Source organism: Oncorhynchus gorbuscha, linkage group LG22 (assembly GCF_021184085.1).
Source record: "Oncorhynchus gorbuscha isolate QuinsamMale2020 ecotype Even-year linkage group LG22, OgorEven_v1.0, whole genome shotgun sequence".
Classification (NCBI taxonomy): Eukaryota; Metazoa; Chordata; class Actinopteri; order Salmoniformes; family Salmonidae; genus Oncorhynchus; species Oncorhynchus gorbuscha.
In genome coordinates, this window is record NC_060194.1 from 51593867 (window position 1) to 51619659 (window position 25793).

The 25793-nt window shown below is 43.9% G+C and overlaps 1 protein-coding gene across 1 annotated transcript; it reads left to right on the plus strand.

Annotated features, from left to right (window-relative positions):
• On the plus strand, positions 1-25708 carry LOC124010090 (D-threo-3-hydroxyaspartate dehydratase-like). Its single transcript, XM_046322432.1, has 10 exons — positions 1-233; positions 4774-4922; positions 5036-5165; positions 13816-13966; positions 19249-19429; positions 19510-19628; positions 19711-19837; positions 23880-23942; positions 24596-24701; positions 25391-25708. The coding sequence occupies exons 2-10, from the start codon at positions 4816-4818 to the stop codon at positions 25478-25480; spliced, it is 1074 nt and encodes a 357-aa protein (XP_046178388.1). The 5' UTR covers positions 1-233; positions 4774-4815; the 3' UTR covers positions 25481-25708.
• The last annotated feature ends 85 nt before the right edge of the window (positions 25709-25793 follow it).

Below are 25793 nucleotides of genomic sequence, written 5' to 3' on the forward strand. Positions count from 1 at the left end.
TTTGGCTGAAAAACGAACTACAGATTGCACCATCGTCAGAATGAGCGGATTTGTCAGAGGACGCGCTCTCCCTCAGCTATGTTTGGTCACGCAGGGACACCATAGGATGGACCTTGCCCACAGCTGATTCGGTGCTGACTAGTTCGAGTTAGTTAGTTTACATCTGGAATAAAGGTTTGTGTCTGTGCAATTCATCTCAGCCGCGCTGGACAAGAGACTGATACATCACTTTTGTGAGTATGTTTACAAAGTAATAAAACACATTGTCCGCATTTTTACCCTCTTTTCACGTTCTTTCTACTTAGTAGATTGTATAGTCAACGCGTTCATTTTGAACTGTGCTCCAAGTCGTTTTGAAATCGGAGCATCTACGCCTGCAATTTAACATCACGAGCGGAACCTCTATCATTGTCCAGTCTTGCCACAGCACCGTCATTGTGAATACGAAGTGTTCTTAACTGACATGCCTAGTTAAATAAAGATCAATTAACTTAACCGTGAACCGTGGCACTTTGAAGCATATGATTGGTCTAGTTATGTAAGGGATCAAGGGGATTGGATGCATGTTTTAAAGAAACGCCCCTCAAGATTAGACTGTGTAGAGTACGAGGATCTTCAACTAGTAGATATAAACCACATGAATATTGATATTCAATAGCTTTTTCTTGAAGGTTGGGTGATTTAGAGAAATTAGCCCTATTTCTAAAGAGAGAGTTAAGAACAGGGATCCTGCCACCAACCTTCCCACTGTTTATAGAGAACAGGGATCCTGCCTCCAACCTTCCCACTGTTTATAGAGAACAGGGATCCTGCCTCCAACCTTCCACTGTTTATAGAGAACAGGGATCCTGCCTCCAACCTTCCCACTGTTTATAGAGAACAGGGATCCTGCCTCCAACCTTCCCACTGTTTATAGAGAACAGGGATCCTGCCTCCAACCTTCCACTGTTTATAGAGAACAGGGATCCTGCCTCCAACCTTCCCACTGTTTATAGAGAACAGGGATCCTGCCTCCAACCTTCCACTGTTTATAGAGAACAGGGATCCTGCCTCCAACCTTCCCACTGTTTATAGAGAACAGGGATCCTGCCTCCAACCTTCCCACTGTTTATAGAGAACAGGGATCCTGCCTCCAACCTTCCACTGTTTATAGCATTAGCCTGTCTCCAACCTTCCACTGTTTATAGAGAACAGGGATCCTGCCACCAACCTTCCACTGTTTATAGAGAACAGGGATCCTGCCTCCAACCTTCCACTGTTTATAGCATTAGCCTGTCTCCAACCTTCCACTGTTTATAGAGAACAGGGATCCTGCCACCAACCTTCCACTGTTTATAGAGAACAGGGATCCTGCCTCCAACCTTCCACTGTTTATAGCATTAGCCTGTCTCCAACCTTCCACTGTTTATAGAGAACAGGGATCCTGCCTCCAACCTTCCACTGTTTATAGCATTAGCCTGTCTCCAACCTTCCACTGTTTATAGAGAACAGGGAGCCTGTCACCAACCTTCCACTGTTTATAGAGAACAGGGATCCTGTCTCCAACCTTCCACTGTTTATAGCATTAGGGATCCTGTCTCCAACCTTCCACTGTTTATAGAGAACAGGGATCCTGCCTCCAACCTTCCACTGTTTATAGAGAACAGGGATCCTGTCTCCAACCTTCCACTGTTTATAGAGCATTATCCTGTCTCCAACCTTCCACTGTTTATAGCATTATCCTGTCTCCAACCTTCCACTGTTTATAGAGAACATTAGCCTGTCACCAACCTTCCACTGTTTATAGAGAACAGGGATCCTGTCTCCAACCTTCCACTGTTTATAGAGCATTATCCTGTCTCCAACCTTCCACTGTTTATAGAACATTAGCCTGTCTCCAACCTTCCACTGTTTATAGAGAACATTAGCCTGTCTCCAACCTTCCACTGTTTATAGCAGAACTGTCTCCAACCTTCCACTGTTTATAGAACATCCTGCCTCCAACCTTCCACTGTTTATAGAGATTAGGGATCCTGCCTCCAACCTTCCACTGTTTATAGCATTAGCCTGCCTCCAACCTTCCACTGTTTATAGCATTAGGGATCCTGCCTGTCTCCAACCTTCCACTGTTTATAGAACATTAGCCTGTCTCCAACCTTCCACTGTTTATAGCATTAGCCTGTCTCCAACCTTCCACTGTTTATAGCATTAGCCTGTCTCCAACCTTCCACTGTTTATAGAGAACAGTGATCCTGTCTCCAACCTTCCACTGTTTATAGCATTAGCCTGTCTCCAACCTTCCACTGTTTATAGCATTAGCCTGTCTCCAACCTTCCACTGTTTATAGCATTAGCCTGTCTCCAACCTTCCACTGTTTATAGCATTAGCCTGTCTCCAACCTTCCACTGTTTATAGCATTAGCCTGTCTCCAACCTTCCACTGTTTATAGCATTAGCCTGTCTCCAACCTTCCACTGTTTATAGCATTAGCCTGTCTCCAACCTTCCACTGTTTATAGCATTAGCCTGTCTCCAACCTTCCACTGTTTATAGCATTAGCCTGTCTCCAACCTTCCACTGTTTATAGCATTAGCCTGTCTCCAACCTTCCACTGTTTATAGCATTAGCCTGTCTCCAACCTTCCACTGTTTATAGCATTAGCCTGTCTCCAACCTTCCACTGTTTATAGCATTAGCCTGTCTCCAACCTTCCACTGTTTATAGCATTAGCCTGTCTCCCTCTCATTTCATTACTGTCTGAACAAAGTGACAACCAACTAAACAAATATATTTACAAAATATTAGCATACTTTAAATGCCCCCCCCTGAAAAAAAAGATCTCAAAGTCATCAAATGGTGTGTCCATGTAATGTTTAAACCTAAACCTAAACCTAGATCACCTGACCTGTGGGTTTTATTGTCCACCCTGGATCACCTGACCTGTGGGTTTTATTGTCCACCCTGGATCACCTGACCTGTGGGTTTTATTGTCCACCCTGGATCACCTGACCTGTGGGTTTTATTGTCCACCCTGGATCACCTGACCTGTGGGTTTTATTGTCCACCCTGGACCACCTGACCTGTGGGTTTTATTGTCCACCCTGGATCACCTGACCTGTGGGTTTTATTGTCCACCCTGGACCACCTGACCTGTGGTTTTTATTGTCCACCCTGGATCACCTGTCATTGACACTGACCCAACTCCAGCCATTTTAATAATGGGAATTGATGGGAAATGATTAAATATATCACTAGCCACTTTAAACAATGCTACCTTATATAATGTTACTTACCCTACATTATTCATCTCATACTTATGTATATACTGTACTCTACATCATCTACTGCATCTTTATGTAATACATGTATCACTAGCCACTTTAACTATGCCACTTTGTTTACTTTGTCTACACTCATCTCATATGTATATATACTTTCGATACCATCTACTGTATGCTGCTCTGTACCATCACTCATTCATATATCCTTATGTACAGTTCCTTATCCCCTTACACTGTGTATAAGACAGTAGTTTTGGAATTGTTAGTTAGATTACTTGTTGGTTATTACTGCATTGTCGGAACTAGAAGCACAAGCATTTCGCTACACTCGCATTAACATCTGCTAACCATGTGTATGTGACAAATAAAATTTGATTTGAATTTGATTTGACCTGTGGGTTTTATTGTCTACCCTAGATCACCTGACCTGTGGGTTTTATTGTCCACCCTGGATCACCTGACCTGTGGGTTTTATTGTCTACCCTAGATCACCTGACCTGTGGGTTTTATTGTCTACCCTGGATCACCTGACCTGTGGGTTTTATTGTCTACCCTGGATCACCTGACCTGTGGGTTTTATTGTCTACCCTAGATCACCTGACCTGTGGGTTTTATTGTCTACCCTGGATCACCTGACCTGTGGGTTTTATTGTCCACCCTGGATCACCTGACCTGTGGGTTTTATTGTCCACCCTGGATCACCTGACCTGTGGGTTTTATTGTCCACCCTAGTCACAGGCCTAAGCCATGTCAAGATACGTAGTATGCAGGAAATTATCTATAAAAGAGTAAAATGTTCCTGATGGAGCACCCCCAGTTCCCTTTCTAGGGGGTGCGCCAGGGGGGCAATGAAATCCAAATGGCAAATCTCACTCCAAGCTTTCTTCAACAGTTGGCAGCCCTGCAGATCTAGCAGATCTAGAAGCAGATCTAGCAGCAGATCTAGCAGCAGATCTAGCAGATCTAGCAGCAGATCTAGCAGATCTAGCAGCAGATCTAGCAGATCTAGCAGCAGATCTAGCAGATCTAGCAGATCTAGCAGCAGATCTAGCAGATCTAGCAGCAGATCTAGCAGATCTAGCAGCAGATCTAGCAGCAGATCTAGCAGCAGATCTAGCAGATCTAGCAGCAGATCTAGCAGCAGATCTAGCAGCAGATCTAGCAGCAGATCTAGCAGCAGATCTAGCAGCTGCCTGGGCAACAGCGTGTTATTATGCAGTAATATGTGAATAAGTCCTCCAAGAGTAAAGGGGCCCAGTAACGTAGTTAGGTCGCCTTTTATCATTGTATCTGTTAGTTCCAGTGTCGTTCAGGTTGTCAAAATGTTGTCTGAATTTAAGTTGCAGGTTCAGTTTAGGCTACAGGCTATATCTTTGACACTCTGCCCCATTGACAGGTTAGAGATAGACTTGACGTGTGTGTGTGTGTGTGTGTGTGTGTGTGTGTGTGTGTGTGTGTGTGTGTGTGTGTGTGTGTGTGTGTGTGTGTGTGTGTGTGTGTGTGTGTGTGTGTGTAGTGTGATGGAGGGGACCATATAACCACCCTGTCTACTCCTGTAATGGTTGTGGATGTTGATATAGTGAAGAGGAATGCTGAGAAAATGAGAGAACACTGGACAAAGCTGGGAGTCACACTACGACCCCACATGAAGACACACAAGACCCTGTAAGACATTTAAGACATTTACACACACACACACACACACACACACACACACACACACACACACACACACATACAAACCCAATAAGAGACCTGAACTGTGTGTGTGTGTGTTGTGAGTGTGGTGATATAATGACAGGTGGGTCTAGGAGCTGTATCGTCGTGTCAACACTGGCAGAAGCCGGTTTCTATGCCGACCACGGATATGACGACATCCTGTATGCCTACTCTGTGCCCTTTGACAAGGTACACACCCTAACCCTCCACACTACACCCTAACCCCTCCACACTACACCCTAACCCCTCCACACTACACCCTAAACCGACACCCTAACCCCTCCACACTACACCCTAAACACTACACCCTAACCCCTCCACACTACACCCGCCACACTACACCCTAAACACTACACCCTAACCCCTCCACACTACACCCTAACCCCTACACCCTAACCCCTCCACACTACACCCTAACCCCTCCACACTACACCCTAAACACTACACCCTAACCCCTCCACACTACACCCTAAACACTACACCCTAACCCCTCCACACTACACCCTAACCCCTCCACACTACACCCTAACCCCTCCACACTACACCCTAACCCCTCCACACTACACCCTAACCCCTCCACACTACACCCTAACCCCTCCACACTACACCCTAAACACTACACCCTAACCCCTCCACACTACACCCTAAACGCTACACGCTAACCCCTCCACACTACACCCTAACCCCTCCACACTACACCCTAAACCCTCCACACTACACCCTAACCCCTCCACACTACACCCTAACCCCTCCACACTACACCCTAAACCCTCCACGCTAACCCCTCCACACTACACGCTAACCCCTCCACACTACACGCTAACCCCTCCACACTACACCCTAAACACTCCACACTACACCCTAAACACTCCACGCTAACCCCTCCACACTACACTACACGCTAACCCCTCCACACTACACGCTAACCCCTCCACACTACACGCTAACCCCTCCACACTACACGCTAACCCCTCCACACTACACGCTAACCCCTCCACACTACACGCTAACCCCTCCACACTACACGCTAACCCCTCCACACTACACGCTAACCCTCCACACTACACCCTAACCCCTCCACACTACACCCTAACCCCTCCACACTACACCCTAACCCCTCCACACTACACCTAACCCCTCCACACTACACCCTAACCCCTCCACACTACACCCTAACCACTACACCCTAACCCCTCCACACTACACCCTAACCCCTCCACACTACACCCTAACCCCTCCACACTACACCCTAACCCCTCCACACTACACCCTAACCCCTCCACACTACACCCTCCACACTACACCCTAACCCCTCCACACTACACCCTAACCCCTCCCCTCCACACTACACCCTCCACACTACACCCTAACCCCTCCACACTACACCCCAACCCCTCCACACTACACCCCTCCACACTACACCCTAACCCCTCCACACTACACCCTCCACACTACATCCTAAATCCTCCACACTACACCCTAACCCCTCCACACTACACCCTAACCCCTCCACACTACACCCTCCCCTAACCCCTCCACACTACACCCTCCACACTACACCCTCCACACTACACCCTCCACACTACACCCTAACCCCTCCACACTACACCCTAACCCCTCCACACTACACCCTAACCCCTCCACACTACACCCTAACCCCTCCACACTACACCCTAACCCCTGCACACTACACCCTAACCCCTCCACACTACACCCTACACCCCTTCCATAGTGGAGGGTAAATGCTGTTTACAGACCTTTATAAACCTACCCTTTGCTGAGAAATGCATTAAAAGTTGTTACGTTACTTACTGCCCGGCACACTTTGCCTCTACCTCACTAACTAACTGTACAGCTAGATGCCTCTACCTCACTAACTAACTGTACAGCTAGATGCCTCTACCTAACTAACTAACTGTACAGCTAGATGCCTCTACCTCACTAACTAACTGTACAGCTAGATGCCTCTACCTCACTAACTAACTGTACAGCTAGATGCCTCTACCTCACTAACTAACTGTACAGCTAGATGCCTCTACCTCACTAACTAACTGTACAGCTTGATGCCTCTACCTCACTAACTAACTGTACAGCTAGATGCCTCTACCTCACTAACTAACTGTACAGCTAGATGCCTCTACCTCACTAACTAACTGTACAGCTAGATGCCTCTACCTCACTAACTAACTGTACAGCTAGATGCCTCTACCTCACTAACTGTACAGCTAGATGCCTCTACCTCACTAACTGTACAGCTAGATGCCTCTACCTCACTAACTAACTGTACAGCTAGATGCCTCTACCTCACTGCCTGCACACTAACTGTACACCTAGATGCCTCTACCTCACTAACTGTACAGATAGATGCCTCTACCTCACTGACTGCACACTAACTGTACAGCTAGATGCCTCTACCTCACTAACTGTACAGCTAGATGCCTCTACCTCACTAACTGTACAGCTAGATGCCTCTACCTCACTGCCTGCACACTAACTGTACAGCTAGATGCCTCTACCTCACTAACTGTACAGCTAGATGCCTCTACCTCACTGACTGCACACTAACTGTACAGCTAGATGCCACTACCTCACTGCCTGCACACTAACTGTACAGCTAGATGCCTCCACCTCACTAACTGTAAAGCTAGATGCCTCCACCTCACTAACTGTAAAGCTAGATGCCTCCACCTCACTAACTGTACAGCTAGATGCCTCCACCTCACTAACTGTACAGCTAGATGCCTCCACCTCACTAACTGTAAAGCTAGATGCCTCCACCTCACTAACTGTAAAGCTAGATGCCTCCACCTCACTAACTGTAAAGCTAGATGCCTCCACCTCACTAACTGTAAAGCTAGATGCCTCCACCTCACTAACTGTAAAGCTAGATGCCTCCACCTCACTAACTGTAAAGCTAGATGCCTCCACCTCACTAACTGTAAAGCTAGATGCCTCCACCTCACTAACTGTAAAGCTAGATGCCTCCACCTCACTAACTGTTCAGCTAGATGCCTCTACCTCACTAACTGTTCAGCTAGATGCCTCTACCTCACTAACTGTACAGCTAGATGCCTCTACCTCACTAACTGTACAGCTAGATGCCTCTACCTCACTGCCTGCACACTAACTGTACAGCTAGTTGCCTCTACCACACTGCCTGCACACTAACTGTACAGCTAGATGCCTCTACCTCACTAACTAACTGTTCAGCTAGATGCCTCTACCTCACTAACTAACTGTTCAGCTAGATGCCTCTACCTCACTAACTAACTGTTCAGCTAGATGCCTCTACCTCACTAACTAACTGTACAGCTAGATGCCTCTACCTCACTAACTAACTGTACAGCTAGATGCCTCTACCTCACTAACTGTACAGCTAGATGCCTCTACCTCACTACACCCTAACCCCTCCACACTACACCCTAACCCCTCCACACTACACCCTAACCCCTGCACACTACACCCTAACCCCTGCACACTACACCCTAACCCCTCCACACTACACCCTCCACACTACACCCTAACCCCTCCACACTACACCCTAACCCCTCCACACTACACCCTCCACACTACACCCTAACCCCTCCACACTACACCCCAACCCCTCCACACTACACCCCTCCACACTACACCCTAACCCCTCCACACTACACCCTCCACACTACATCCTAAATCCTCCACACTACACCCTAACCCCTCCACACTACACCCTAACCCCTCCACACTACACCCCTAACCCCTCCACACTACACCCTCCACACTACACCCTCCACACTACACCCTCCACACTACACCCTCCACACTACACCCTCCACACTACACCCTAACCCCTCCACACTACACCCTAACCCCTCCACACTACACCCTAACCCCTCCACACTACACCCTAACCCCTCCACACTACACCCTAACCCCTGCACACTACACCCTAACCCCTGCACACTACACCCTAACCCCTCCACACTACACCCTACACCCTAACTTCCATAGTGGAGGGTAAATGCTGTTTACAGACCTTTATAAACCTACCCTTTGCTGAGAAATGCATTAAAAGTTGTTACGTTACTTACTGCCAACGGCGACCAGCGTTTTGCCTCTACCTCACTAACTAACTGTACAGCTAGATGCCTCTACCTCACTAACTAACTGTACAGCTAGATGCCTCTACCTAACTAACTAACTGTACAGCTAGATGCCTCTACCTAACTAACTAACTGTACAGCTAGATGCCTCTACCTCACTAACTAACTGTACAGCTAGATGCCTCTACCTCACTAACTAACTGTACAGCTAGATGCCTCTACCTCACTAACTAACTGTACAGCTAGATGCCTCTACCTCACTAACTAACTGTACAGCTAGATGCCTCTACCTCACTAACTAACTGTACAGCTAGATGCCTCTACCTCACTAACTAACTGTACAGCTAGATGCCTCTACCTCACTAACTAACTGTACAGCTAGATGCCTCTACCTCACTAACTAACTGTACAGCTAGATGCCTCTACCTCACTAACTAACTGTACAGCTAGATGCCTCTACCTCACTAACTGTACAGCTAGATGCCTCTACCTCACTAACTGTACAGCTAGATGCCTCTACCTCACTAACTGTACAGCTAGATGCCTCTACCTCACTAACTGTACAGCTAGATGCCTCTACCTCACTAACTGTACAGCTAGATGCCTCTACCTCACTGCCTGCACACTAACTGTACACCTAGATGCCTCTACCTCACTAACTGTACAGATAGATGCCTCTACCTCACTGACTGCACACTAACTGTACAGCTAGATGCCTCTACCTCACTAACTGTACAGCTAGATGCCTCTACCTCACTAACTGTACAGCTAGATGCCTCTACCTCACTGCCTGCACACTAACTGTACAGCTAGATGCCTCTACCTCACTAACTGTACAGCTAGATGCCTCTACCTCACTGACTGCACACTAACTGTACAGCTAGATGCCACTACCTCACTGCCTGCACACTAACTGTACAGCTAGATGCCTCCACCTCACTAACTGTAAAGCTAGATGCCTCCACCTCACTAACTGTAAAGCTAGATGCCTCCACCTCACTAACTGTAAAGCTAGATGCCTCCACCTCACTAACTGTAAAGCTAGATGCCTCCACCTCACTAACTGTAAAGCTAGATGCCTCCACCTCACTAACTGTAAAGCTAGATGACTCCACCTCACTAACTGTAAAGCTAGATGCCTCCACCTCACTAACTGTAAAGCTAGATGCCTCCACCTCACTAACTGTAAAGCTAGATGCCTCCACCTCACTAACTGTTCAGCTAGATGCCTCCACCTCACTAACTGTTCAGCTAGATGCCTCTACCTCACTAACTGTTCAGCTAGATGCCTCTACCTCACTAACTGTACAGCTAGATGCCTCTACCTCACTAACTGTACAGCTAGATGCCTCTACCTCACTGCCTGCACACTAACTGTACAGCTAGTTGCCTCTACCACACTGCCTGCACACTAACTGTACAGCTAGATGCCTCTACCTCACAAACTAACTGTTCAGCTAGATGCCTCTACCTCACTAACTAACTGTTCAGCTAGATGCCTCTACCTCACTAACTAACTGTTCAGCTAGATGCCTCTACCTCACTAACTAACTGTACAGCTAGATGCCTCTACCTCACTAACTAACTGTACAGCTAGATGCCTCTACCTCACTAACTGTACAGCTAGATGCCTCTACCTCACTACACCCTAACCCCTCCACACTACACCCTAACCCTCCACACTACACCTAACCCCTGCACACTACACCCTAACCCCTGCACACTACACCCTAACCCCTGCACACTACACCCTAACCCCTCCACACTACACCCTACACCCTAACTTCCATAGTGGAGGGTAAATGCTGTTTACAGACCTTTATAAACCTACCCTTTGCTGAGAAATGCATTAAAAGTTGTTACGTTACTTACTGCCAACGCGGCCAGCGTTTTGCCTCTACCTCACTAACTAACTGTACAGCTAGATGCCTCTACCTCACTAACTAACTGTACAGCTAGATGCCTCTACCTAACTAACTAACTGTACAGCTAGATGCCTCTACCTCACTAACTACTGTACAGCTAGATGCCTCTACCTCACTAACTAACTGTACAGCTAGATGCCTCTACCTCACTAACTAACTGTACAGCTAGATGCCTCTACCTCACTAACTAACTGTACAGCTAGATGCCTCTACCTCACTAACTAACTGTACAGCTAGATGCCTCTACCTCACTAACTAACTGTACAGCTAGATGCCTCTACCTCACTAACTAACTGTACAGCTAGATGCCTCTACCTCACTAACTAACTGTACAGCTAGATGCCTCTACCTCACTAACTGTACAGCTAGATGCCTCTACCTCACTAACTAACTGTACAGCTAGATGCCTCTACCTCACTGCCTGCACACTAACTGTACACCTAGATGCCTCTACCTCACTAACTGTACAGATAGATGCCTCTACCTCACTGACTGCACACTAACTGTACAGCTAGATGCCTCTACCTCACTAACTGTACAGCTAGATGCCTCTACCTCACTAACTGTACAGCTAGATGCCTCTACCTCACTGCCTGCACACTAACTGTACAGCTAGATGCCTCTACCTCACTAACTGTACAGCTAGATGCCTCTACCTCACTGACTGCACACTAACTGTACAGCTAGATGCCACTACCTCACTGCCTGCACACTAACTGTACAGCTAGATGCCTCCACCTCACTAACTGTAAAGCTAGATGCCTCCACCTCACTAACTGTAAAGCTAGATGCCTCCACCTCACTAACTGTAAAGCTAGATGCCTCCACCTCACTAACTGTAAAGCTAGATGCCTCCACCTCACTAACTGTAAAGCTAGATGCCTCCACCTCACTAACTGTAAAGCTAGATGCCTCCACCTCACTAACTGTAAAGCTAGATGCCTCCACCTCACTAACTGTAAAGCTAGATGCCTCCACCTCACTAACTGTAAAGCTAGATGCCTCCACCTCACTAACTGTAAAGCTAGATGCCTCCACCTCACTAACTGTTCAGCTAGATGCCTCCACCTCACTAACTGTTCAGCTAGATGCCTCTACCTCACTAACTGTTCAGCTAGATGCCTCTACCTCACTAACTGTACAGCTAGATGCCTCTACCTCACTAACTGTACAGCTAGATGCCTCTACCTCACTGCCTGCACACTAACTGTACAGCTAGTTGCCTCTACCACACTGCCTGCACACTAACTGTACAGCTAGATGCCTCTACCTCACAAACTAACTGTTCAGCTAGATGCCTCTACCTCACTAACTAACTGTTCAGCTAGATGCCTCTACCTCACTAACTAACTGTTCAGCTAGATGCCTCTACCTCACTAACTAACTGTACAGCTAGATGCCTCTACCTCACTAACTAACTGTACAGCTAGATGCCTCTACCTCACTAACTGTACAGCTAGATGCCTCTACCTCACTACACCCTAACCCCTCCACACTACACCCTAACCCCTCCACACTACACCCTAACCCCTGCACACTACACCCTAACCCCTGCACACTACACCCTAACCCCTGCACACTACACCCTAACCCCTCCACACTACACCCTACACCCTAACTTCCATAGTGGAGGGTAAATGCTGTTTACAGACCTTTATAAACCTACCCTTTGCTGAGAAATGCATTAAAAGTTGTTACGTTACTTACTGCCAACGGCGGCCAGCGTTTTGCCTCTACCTCACTAACTAACTGTACAGCTAGATGCCTCTACCTCACTAACTAACTGTACAGCTAGATGCCTCTACCTAACTAACTAACTGTACAGCTAGATGCCTCTACCTCACTAACTAACTGTACAGCTAGATGCCTCTACCTCACTAACTAACTGTACAGCTAGATGCCTCTACCTCACTAACTAACTGTACAGCTAGATGCCTCTACCTCACTAACTAACTGTACAGCTAGATGCCTCTACCTCACTAACTAACTGTACAGCTAGATGCCTCTACCTCACTAACTAACTGTACAGCTAGATGCCTCTACCTCACTAACTAACTGTACAGCTAGATGCCTCTACCTCACTAACTAACTGTACAGCTAGATGCCTCTACCTCACTAACTGTACAGCTAGATGCCTCTACCTCACTAACTAACTGTTCAGCTAGATGCCTCTACCTCACTAACTGACTGTACAGCTAGATGCCTCTACCTCACTAACTGACTGTACAGCTAGATGCCTCTACCTCACTAACTGACTGTACAGCTAGATGCCTCTACCTCACTGCCTGCACACTAACTGTACAGCTAGATGCCTCTACCTCACTAACTGTACAGCTAGATGCCTCTACCTCACTGCCTGCACACTAACTGTACAGCTAGATGCCTCTACCTCACTAACTGTACAGCTAGATGCCTCTACCTCACTGCCTGCACACTAACTGTACAGCTAGATGCCTCTACCTCACTAACTGTACAGCTAGATGCCACTTGCCTACTCAGTGCCCTTCGACTATGTATCCTACACCAGACCCTTAAACTGTTTACGCTTGCGTGTCTGTGTGTGTCTGTGTGTGTGTGAGCGTGCATGTTCGAGCTAGAAACACAAACATTCCGTTGCACCCGCAATAACATCTGCTAAACATGTGTATGACAAATAAAATGAGGGGTGTGTGTGTGTGTGTGTGTGTGTGTGTGTGTGTGTGTGTGTGTGTGTGTGTGTGTGTGTGTGTGTGTGTGTGTGTGTGTGTGTGTGTGTGTGTGTGTGTGTGTGTGTGTGTGTGTGTGTGTGTGTGTGTGTGTGTGTGTGTGTGTGTGTGTGTGTGTGTGTGTAAGGTTGAGCGCTGTGCGGTGCTGGCAGAGCGTCTGTCTCTGTTCCAGGTGTTGTTGGACCACAGAGATGCTCTGGAGCAGCTGAGGAAGAGACCACTGACAGACGGGCGGGTGTGGCACGTCTGGCTCAAACTGGACTGTGACAACGGAAGAGGTGAGAGGGGGTTCTAGAATGTTCTAGAATGCTATTATGGTGTTCTAGAATGCTTTGCTGTTCTGTTCCTTCAGACCTGGGCCAAAAGTATGTCAAATATGTTCATGTTTGAAATATACTATATAAATAAAGTTTGATTTGATTTTGAAAGTCAGATACTTGAAGTATGTGAGGTGCACTTGGCTTGGTGTTTACTATTCCATTGGTTTGAAATCAAGTGCACCTCAAAGTATTGGGAGAATTTGACTCATGTACTTGACCCAGTTCAGTAGGATGCAGCATTTTGAAATGTTCAGATAGGAATACGCTACGTAAAACAAATATGCCTCTCTGACATGGTGAATAAGCAATCAGCTCCATTCATGGGATTTCTATACGCAACGTTCAACAACTATTGGCCACTGAACGTGGCTCTGGCTTGTGTTCAGTACAACAAAACAGTACCGTACTGAACCACCAGTTCAAGAACTTTGATTATGGAGGACAGTTTTTACTTTTGTTATTTTTATTAAAAAATATATATCTATTTCATACCTGTTTTCTCCGCAATTTCATGGTATCCATTTCACCTGTTGTATTCGGCGCACGTGCCAAATAAACTTTCATTTGAATTAGTGTGCGATGGGACAAGGACATCCCTGCCGGCCAAACCCTCCCCTGACGCGGACAATGCTGGGCCAATTGTGCACCGCCCCATGGGTCTCCCGGTCGCGACAGAGCCTGGACTCGAACCCAGAATCTCTAGTGGCATAGTGGCACAGCTAACATTGTGATGCAGTGTCTTAGACCACTGCACCACTCGGGAGGCCCAGAGGACAGTTACCATATGGTGGGATTATAGTGGCCCAGAGGACAGTTACCATATGGTGGGATTATAGTAGCCCAGAGGACAGTTACCATATGGTCATATGGTGGGATTATAGTGACCCAGAGGACAGTTACCATATGGTGGGATTATAGTGGCCCAGAGGACAGTTACCATATGGTTGGATTATAGTGGCCCAGAGGACAGTTACCATATGGTGGGATTATAGTAGCCCAGAGGACAGTTACCATATGGTGGGATTATAGTAGCCCAGAGGACAGTTACCATATGGTGGGATTATAGTAGCCCAGAGGACAGTTACCATATGGTGGGATTATAGTGGCCCAGAGGACAGTTACCATATGGTGGGATTATAGTGGCCCAGAGGACAGTTACCATATGGTGGGATTATAGTAGCCCAGAGGACAGTTACCATATGGTCATATGGTGGGATTATAGTGGCCCAGAGGACAGTTACCATATGGTTGGATTATAGTGACCCAGAGGACAGTTACCATATGGTTGGATTATAGTGGCCCAGAGGACAGTTACCATATGGTTGGATTATAGTGGCCCAGAGGACAGTTACCATATGGTGGGATTATAGTGGCCCAGAGGACAGTTACCATATGGTCATATGGTGGGATTATAGTGGCCCAGAGGACAGTTACCATATGGTGGGATTATAGTGGCCCAGAGGACAGTTACCATATGGTGGGATTATAGTGGCCCAGAGGACAGTTACCATATGGTGGGATTATAGTGGCCCAGAGGACAGTTACCATATGGTGGGATTATAGTAGCCCAGAGGACAGTTACCATATGGTCATATGGTGGGATTATAGTGGCCCAGAGGACAGTTACCATATGGTTGGATTATAGTGACCCAGAGGACAGTTACCATATGGTTGGATTATAGTGGCCCAGAGGACAGTTACCATATGGTTGGATTATAGTGGCCCAGAGGACAGTTAACGTATGGTTGGATTATAGTGGCCCAGAGGACAGTTACCGTATGGTTGGATTATAGTGACCCAGAGGACAGTTACCATATGGCTGGATTATAGTAGCCCAGAGGACAGTTACCATATGGCTGGATTATAGTAGCCCAGAGGACAGTTACCATATGGTGGGATTATAGTAGCCCAGAGGACAGTTACCATATGGTTGGATTATAGTTGCCCAGAGGACAATTACCCTATAGTGGGATTATAGTGACCCAGAGGACAGTTACCATATGGTTGGATTATAGTAGCCCAGAGGACAGTTACCATATGGTTGGATTATAGTAGCCCAGGACAGTTACCATATGGTTGGACTATAGTAGCCCAGAGGACAGTTACCCTATAGTGGGATTATAGTGGCCCAGAGGACAGTTACCCTATAGTGGGATTATAGTGACCCAGAGGAAAGTTACCCTATAGTGGGATTATAGTGGCCCAGAGGACAGTTACCCTATAGTGGGATTATAGTGGCCCAGAGGACAGTTACCCTATAGTGGGATTATAGTGGCCCAGAGGACAGTTACCCTATAGTGGGATTATAGTAGCCCAGAGGACAGTTACCATATGGTGGGATTATAGTAGCCCAGAGGACAGTTACCCTATAGTGGGATTATAGTAGCCCAGAGGACAGTTACCATATGGTGGGATTATAGTGGCCCAGAGGACAGTTACCATATGGTGGGATTATAGTGGCCCAGAGGACAGTTACCATATGGTTGGATTATAGTGGCCCAGAGGACAGTTACCCTATAGTGGGATTATAGTGGCCCAGAGGACAGTTACCCTATAGTGGGATTATAGTAGCCCAGAGGACAGTTACCATATGGTGGGATTATAGTAGCCCAGAGGACAGTTACCCTATAGTGGGATTATAGTAGCCCAGAGGACAGTTACCATATGGTGGGATTATAGTGGCCCAGAGGACAGTTACCATATGGTGGGATTATAGTGGCCCAGAGGACAGTTACCATATGGTTGGATTATAGTGGCCCAGAGGACAGTTACCATATGGTGGGATTATAGTGGCCCAGAGGACAGTTACCCTATAGTGGGATTATAGTGGCCCAGAGGACAGTTACCCTATAGTGGGATTATAGTAGCCCAGAGGACAGTTACCATATGGTGGGATTATAGTGGCCCAGAGGACAGTTACCATATGGTGGGATTATAGTGGCCCAGAGGACAGTTACCATATGGTTGGATTATAGTGGCCCAGAGGACAGTTACCATATGGTGGGATTATAGTGGCCCAGAGGACAGTTACCCTATAGTGGGATTATAGTGGCCCAGAGGACAGTTACCCTATAGTGGGATTATAGTGGCCCAGAGGACAGTTACCATATGGTGGGATTATAGTGGCCCAGAGGACAGTTACCCTATAGTGGGATTATAGTGGCCCAGAGGACAGTTACCATATAGTGGGATTATAGTGGCCCAGAGGACAGTTACCCTATAGTTGGATTATAGTGGCCCAGAGGACAGTTACCATATGGTGGGATTATAGTGGCCCAGAGGACAGTTACCATATGGTGGGATTATAGTGGCCCAGAGGACAGTTACCCTATAGTGGGATTATAGTGGCCCAGAGGACAGTTACCCTATAGTGGGATTATAGTGGCCCAGAGGACAGTTACCCTATAGTTGGATTATAGTGGCCCAGAGGACAGTTACCATATGGTGGGATTATAGTGGCCCAGAGGACAGTTACCATATAGTGGGATTATAGTGGCCCAGAGGACAGTTACCCTATAGTGGGATTATAGTGGCCCAGAGGACAGTTACCCTATAGTGGGATTATAGTGGCCCAGAGGACAGTTACCCTATAGTGGGATTATAGTAGCCCAGAGGACAGTTAACCTGTAGTGGGATTATAGTGGCCCAGAGGACAGTTACCCTATAGTGGGATTATAGTGGCCCAGAGGACAGTTACCCTATAATGGGATTATAGTGGCCCAGAGGACAGTTACCCTATAGTGGGATTATAGTGGCCCAGAGGACAGTTACCCTATGGTGGGATTATAGTGGCCCAGAGGACAGTTACCCTATGGTGGGATTATAGTGGCCCAGAGGACAATTACCCTATAGTGGGATTATAGTGACCCAGAGGACAGTTACCATATGGTTGGATTATAGTAGCCCAGAGGACAGTTACCATATGGTTGGATTATAGTAGCCCAGGACAGTTACCATATGGTTGGACTATAGTAGCCCAGAGGACAGTTACCCTATAGTGGGATTATAGTGGCCCAGAGGACAGTTACCATATGGTTGCATTATAGTGGCCCAGAGGACAGTTACCCTATAGTGGGATTATAGTGGCCCAGAGGACAGTTACCCTATAGTGGGATTATAGTAGCCCAGAGGACAGTTACCCTATAGTGGGATTATAGTGACCCAGAGGAAAGTTACCCTATAGTGGGATTATAGTGGCCCAGAGGACAGTTACCCTATAGTGGGATTATAGTGGCCCAGAGGACAGTTACCCTATAGTGGGATTATAGTGGCCCAGAGGACAGTTACCCTATAGTGGGATTATAGTAGCCCAGAGGACAGTTACCATATGGTGGGATTATAGTAGCCCAGAGGACAGTTACCCTATAGTGGGATTATAGTAGCCCAGAGGACAGTTACCATATGGTGGGATTATAGTGGCCCAGAGGACAGTTACCATATGGTGGGATTATAGTGGCCCAGAGGACAGTTACCCTATAGTGGGATTATAGTGGCCCAGAGGACAGTTACCATATGGTTGGATTATAGTGGCCCAGAGGACAGTTACCATATGGTGGGATTATAGTGGCCCAGAGGACAGTTACCCTATAGTGGGATTATAGTGGCCCAGAGGACAGTTACCCTATAGTGGGATTAAAGTAGCCCAGAGGACAGTTACCCTATAGTGGGATTATAGTGGCCCAGAGGACAGTTACCATATAGTGGGATTATAGTGGCCCAGAGGACAGTTACCCTATAGTTGGATTATAGTGGCCCAGAGGACAGTTACCATATGGTGGGATTATAGTGGCCCAGAGGACAGTTACCATATAGTGGGATTATAGTGGCCCAGAGGACAGTTACCCTATAGTGGGATTATAGTGGCCCAGAGGACAGTTACCCTATAGTGGGATTATAGTGGCCCAGAGGACAGTTACCCTATAGTGGGATTATAGTAGCCCAGAGGACAGTTAACCTGTAGTGGGATTATAGTGGCCCAGAGGACAGTTACCCTATAGTGGGATTATAGTAGCCCAGAGGACAGTTAACCTGTAGTGGGATTATAGTGGCCCAGAGGACAGTTACCCTATAGTGGGATTATAGTGGCCCAGAGGACAGTTACCCTATAATGGGATTATAGTGGCCCAGAGGACAGTTACCCTATAGTGGGATTATAGTGGCCCAGAGGACAGTTACCCTATGGTGGGCTGCACGCGACGTAGCAAACATTGAACTGAACACACCGGGGTTCTGTTTTGTAGCGGGTGTTCTGCACTCGGAGCCAGAGGCACTGAGATTGGCCCAGGCCATCTCTGAGTCAGAGGGGGTGGAGCTGACGGGGGTATACGCCCACTGTGGGAACACCTATGGCTGCAGAGGGGCAGAGCAAATACATGCTGTTGCCCATGAAACAACCACCCTCGTACTGCAGTTCATGGAGAAGTAAGAACACACACACACACATACACAAAGACACACACACACACACACACAAAGACACACAAGTCTCTTTCTCTCTCCAGACTGAAGGATGTGGGAATCAGCTGTAAATCCAGTATAGGCTCCACCCCCTCCTGCAGCCAGCCAATCAGTGACATGGCCAAGCTCAACGAGGTGCATCCTGGGAACTACGTCTTCTTCGGTCAGTGTGGTGTGTGACCTCAACAGATATATTGTAGTAGAAAGCAGTGTTGTTTTCTGATTGGCTGCTGTGCTTTCTGTAGACGTGCAGCAGTCTGTGATTGGTTCGTGCGGTCTGGAGGACGTGGCTGTCAGGGTTCTGAGCAGGGTTATAGGTCACTCTCCTCACAGAAACCAGCTGCTCCTCGACTGTGGCTGGTCTGCTCTCAGGTACAGAAGCTGTATTAAATACTGTCGTTATTACTATTATACTACTGTCATAGTACTGTTATTACTATTATACTATTATACTACTGTCATAGTACTGTTATTACTATGATACTACTGTCATAGTACTGTTATTACTATTATACTACTGTCATAGTACTGTTATTACTATTATACTACTGTCATAGTACTGTTATTACTATTATACTACTGTCATAGTACTGTTACTATTATACTACTGTTATTACTATTATACTACTGTCATACTACTGTTATTACTATTATACTACTGTCATAGTACTGTTGTTACTATTATACTACTATACTACTGTCATAGTACTGTTATTACTATTATACTACTGTCATAGTACTGTTGTTGCTATTATACTACTGTTATTACTATTATACTACTGTCATAGTACTGTTGTTGCTATTATACTACTGTTATTACTATTATACTCCTGTCATAGTACTGTTGTTACTATTATACTACTGTTATTACTATTATATTACTGTCATACTACTGTTATTACTATTATACTACTGTCATAGTACTGTTGTTACTATTATACTACTATACTACTGTCATACTACTGTTATTACTATTATACTACTGTTATTACTATTATACTACTGTCATAGTACTGTTGTTGCTATTATACTACTGTTATTACTATTATACTACTGTCATAGTACTGTTGTTGCTATTATACTACTGTTATTACTATTATACTACTGTCATACTACTGTTATTACTATTATACTACTGTCATAGTACTGTTGTTACTATTACACTACTGTTATTACTATTATACTACTGTCATAGTACTGTTACTATTATACTACTGTTATTACTATTATACTACTGTCATAGTACTGTTGTTACTATTATACTACTGTCATACTACTGTTATTACTATTATACTGTCATAGTACTGTTATTACTATTATACTACTGTCATAGTACTGTTATTACTATTATACTACTGTCATACTACTGTTATTACTATTATACTACTGTCATAGTACTGTTGTTACTATTATACTACTGTCATAGTACTGTTGTTACTATTATACTACTGTCATAGTACTGTTACTATTATACTACTGTTATTACTATTATACTACTGTTATTACTATTATACTACTGTTATTACTATTATACTACTGTCATAGTACTGTTACTATTATACTACTGTTATTACTATTATACTACTGTCATAGTACTGTTGTTACTATTATACTCTTGTCATAGTACTGTTGTTACTATTATACTACTGTCATAGTACTGTTACTATTATACTACTGTTATTACTATTATACTACTGTTATTACTATTATACTACTGTCATAGTACTGTTACTATTATACTACTGTTATTACTATTATACTGTCATAGTACTGTTATTGCTATTATACTACTGTCATAGTACTGTTGTTACTATTATACTACTGTCATAGTACTGTTATTACTATTACACTACTGTCATACTACTGTTATTGCCATTATACTACTGTTATTACTATTACACTACTGTCATACTACTGTTATTGCCATTATACTACTGTTATTACTATTACACTACTGTCATACTACTGTTATTACTAGTATACTACTGTCATACTACTGTTATTACTATTATACTACTGTTATACTACTGTTGTTACTATTATACTACTGTTGTTACTATTATACTACTGTTGTTACTATTATACTACTGTTGTTACTATTATACTACTGTTGTTACTATTATACTACTGTTGTTACTATTATACTACTGTTGTTACTATTATACTACTGTTGTTACTATTATACTACTGTTGTTACTATTATACTACTGTTGTTACTATTATACTACTGTTGTTACTATTATACTACTGTTGTTACTATTATACTACTGTTGTTACTGTTATACTACTGTTGTTACTGTTATACTACTGTTGTTACTGTTATACTACTGTTATTACTATTATACTACTGTTATTACTATTATACTGTTATTACTATTATACTACTGTTATTACTATTATACTACTGTCATACTACTGTTATTGCCATTATACTACTGTTATTACTATTATACTACTGTCATAGTACTGTTATTACTATTATACTACTGTCATAGTACTGTTATTACTATTATACTACTGTTATTACTATTATACTACTGTTATTATTATACTACTGTCATAGTACTGTTACTATTATACTACTGTTATTACTATTATACTACTGTTATTACTATTATACTACTGTCATACTACTGTTATTGCCATTATACTACTGTCACTACTGTTATTGCCATTATACTACTGTTATTACTATTATACTACTGTCATACTACTGTTATTACTATTATACTACTGTTATAGTACTGTTACTATTATACTACTGTTATACTACTGTTATTACTACTATACTACTGTCATAGTACTATTATACTACTATACTACTGTCATAGTACTGTTATTACTATTATACTACTGTCATAGTAGTGTTGTTACTATTATACTACTGTTATTACTATTATACTACTGTCATAGTACTGTTATTACTATTATACTACTGTTATTACTATTATACTACTGTTATTACTATTATACTACTGTCATAGTACTGTTATTACTATTATACTGTCATAGTACTGTTATTACTATTATACTACTGTCATAGTACTGTTATTACTATTATACTACTATACTACTGTCATAGTACTGTTATTACTATTATACTACTGGCATAGTACTGTTATTACTATTATACTACTATACTACTGTTATAGTACTGTTATTACTATTATACTACTATACTACTGTCATAGTACTGTTATTACTATTATACTACTATACTACTGTCATAGTACTGTTATTACTATTATACTACTGTTATTACTATTATACTACTGTTATTACTATTATACTACTGTTATTACTATTATACTACTGTTATTACTATTATACTACTGTTATTACTATTATACTACTGTTATTACTATTATACTACTGTTATTACTATTATACTACTGTTATAGTACTGTTATTACTATTATACTACTATACTACTGTCATAGTACTGTTATTACTATTATACTACTGTCATACTACTGTTATTACTATTATACTACTGTTATTACTATTATACTGTCATACTACTGTTATTACTATTATACTACTGTTATAGTACTGTTATTACTGTTATAGTACTGTTATTACTATTATACTACTATACTACTGTTATAGTACTGTTATTACTATTATACTACTATACTACTGTTATAGTACTGTTATTACTATTATACTACTATACTACTGTTATAGTACTGTTATTACTATTATACTACTATACTACTGTCATAGTACTGTTGTTACTACTGTCATAGTACTGGTATTACTACTGTCATAGTACTGGTATTACTACTGTCATAGTACTGTTGTTACTACTGTCATAGTACTGTTTACACTGCTGTCATAGTACTGTTGTTACTACTGTCATAGTACTGTTGTTACTACTGTCATAGTACTGGTATTACTACTGTCATAGTACTGGTATTACTACTGTCATAGTACTGGTATTACTACTGTCATAGTACTGGTATTACTACTGTCATAGTACTGGTATTACTACTGTCATAGTACTGTTGTTACTACTGTCATAGTACTGGTATTACTACTGTCATAGTACTGGTATTACTACTGTCATAGTACTGGTATTACTACTGTCATAGTACTGGTATTACTACTGTCATAGTACTGGTATTACTACTGTCATAGTACTGTTGTTACCACTGTCATAGTACTGGTATTACTACTGTCATAGTACTGGTATTACTACTGTCATAGTACTGTTGTTACTACTGTCATAGTACTGGTATTACTACTGTCATAGTACTGTTGTTACCACTGTCATAGTACTGGTATTACTACTGTCATAGTACTGGTATTACTACTGTCATAGTACTGGTATTACTACTGTCATAGTACTGGTATTACTACTGTCATAGTACTGTTGTTACCACTGTCATAGTACTGTATTATCACATTTCAGTCTCGATGGAGCTGGGAAACTGCCCACTGGATACGCTGTTATAGAGGGACATCCTGACCTCAGGTACTACTACAGTACTACTATGGTAATACTACGACTGATATTACTACTACTGTTATAGAGGGACATCCAGACCTCAGGTACTACTACAGTACTACTATGGTAATACTACGACTGATATTACTGTTAGAGGTACATCCTGACCTCAGGTACTACTACAGTACTACTATGGTAATACTATGACTGATATTACTGTTAGAGGTACATCCTGACCTCAGGTACTACTACAGTACTACTATGGTAATACTACGACTGATATTACTGTTAGAGGGACATCCTGACCTCAGGTACTACTACAGTACTACTATGGTAATACTACGACTGATATTACTGTTAGAGGGACATCCTGCCCTCAGGTACTACTACAGTACTACTATGGTAATACTACGACTGATATTACTGTTAGAGGGACATCCTGACCTCAGGTACTACTACAGTACTACTATGGTAATACTACGACTGATATTACTGTTAGAGGGACACCCTGACCTCAGGTACTACTATATTACTACTATGGTAATACTAGGACTGATATTACTGTTAGAGGTACATCCTGACCTACTACTATATTACTACTGTACTGCTACTACTCCTATACTTCTGCAGTACCACTAGTCTGACCCCTGTCCTCCCTGTGTCTGTCCGTCCCCCTGCAGGTTGTTGTCTATGACCCAGGAGCATGGCAGAGTGGAGCCTCTCTCAGGACAACTAGACTACAGCAGATACCCCCTGGGAACACTGCTGACTATTATACCTTACCATGTGAGTACTCATCCCCTACTGCATTAGTACTCATTTACTCATCCACTCATCCCCTACCACATTAGTACTCATCCCTTACTCCTCCCCTATTGTCATCCCCTACCACATTAGCACTCATCCCTTACTCCTCCCCTATTCAGTCATCCCCTACCGCATTAGTACTCATCCCTTACTCCTCCCCTATTCAGTCATCCCCTACCACATTAGTACTCATCCCCTATTCAGTCATCCCCTACCGCATTAGTACTCATCCCCTATTCAGTCATCCCCTACCGCATTAGTACTCATCCCTTACTCCTCAACTATTCAGTCATCCCCTACCACATTAGTACTCATCCCTTACTCCTCCCCTATTGTCATCCCCTACCACGTTAGTAGTCATCCCTTACTCCTCCCCTATTCAGTCATCCCCTACCACATTAGTAGTCATCCCTTACTCCTCCCCTATTCAGTCATCCCCTACCACATTAGTAGTCATCCCTTACTCCTCCCCTATTCAGTCATCCCCTACCACATTAGTACTCATCCCTTACTCCTCCCCTATTCAGTCATCCCCTACCACATTAGTAGTCATCCCTTACTCCTCCCCTATTTAGTCATCCCCTACCACGTTAGTATCTTTAAGTTGTCATTGTACACTACTTGTTCTGCATGTCAGAGGTCTAATATAGATAGGTGTGTTCATCCAGGCTTGTGCAACAGCCATGATGCATTCTGTGTGCTACGTCCACTCTGGACGTCGGCTGGTGGGAAAGTGGACACCCACACGCGGCTGGTGATCAAAGGAGCATCATGGGAAATGTAGTCCTGGTGGGAATCAGCCTGAGCAAAGAGCTGGACAGAGTCACTAATCACCTTGAAGCTCAAATTACTTATTATGTGATGTTGGGAAATGTCCTTCCTATCTTTCCTGATGTCATCGGTTCTATTGCATTGGGGCGGTACTATACAGCAGTCACTGACACTAAACCATGTTTTACACTAATAAATTAACCACTTTCCTTAAACCTTTTGTATTCTCCCAAACTGGATGGTCATTGTTAGTAATAGCAAATATACACTGTACAAAACATTAGGAACACCTGCTCCTTC

Coding starts and splice junctions, on each gene's coding strand:
- LOC124010090 (XM_046322432.1), top strand. CDS start 4,816: ATGGTTGTGGATGTTGATATAGTGAAGAGGAATGCTGAGAAAATGAGA. Junction 5,166..13,815: donor ACTCTGTGCCCTTTGACAAG/GTACACACCCTA, acceptor TGTGTGTGTAAG/GTTGAGCGCTGTGCGGTGCT. Junction 19,430..19,509: donor GTACTGCAGTTCATGGAGAA/GTAAGAACACAC, acceptor TTCTCTCTCCAG/ACTGAAGGATGTGGGAATCA.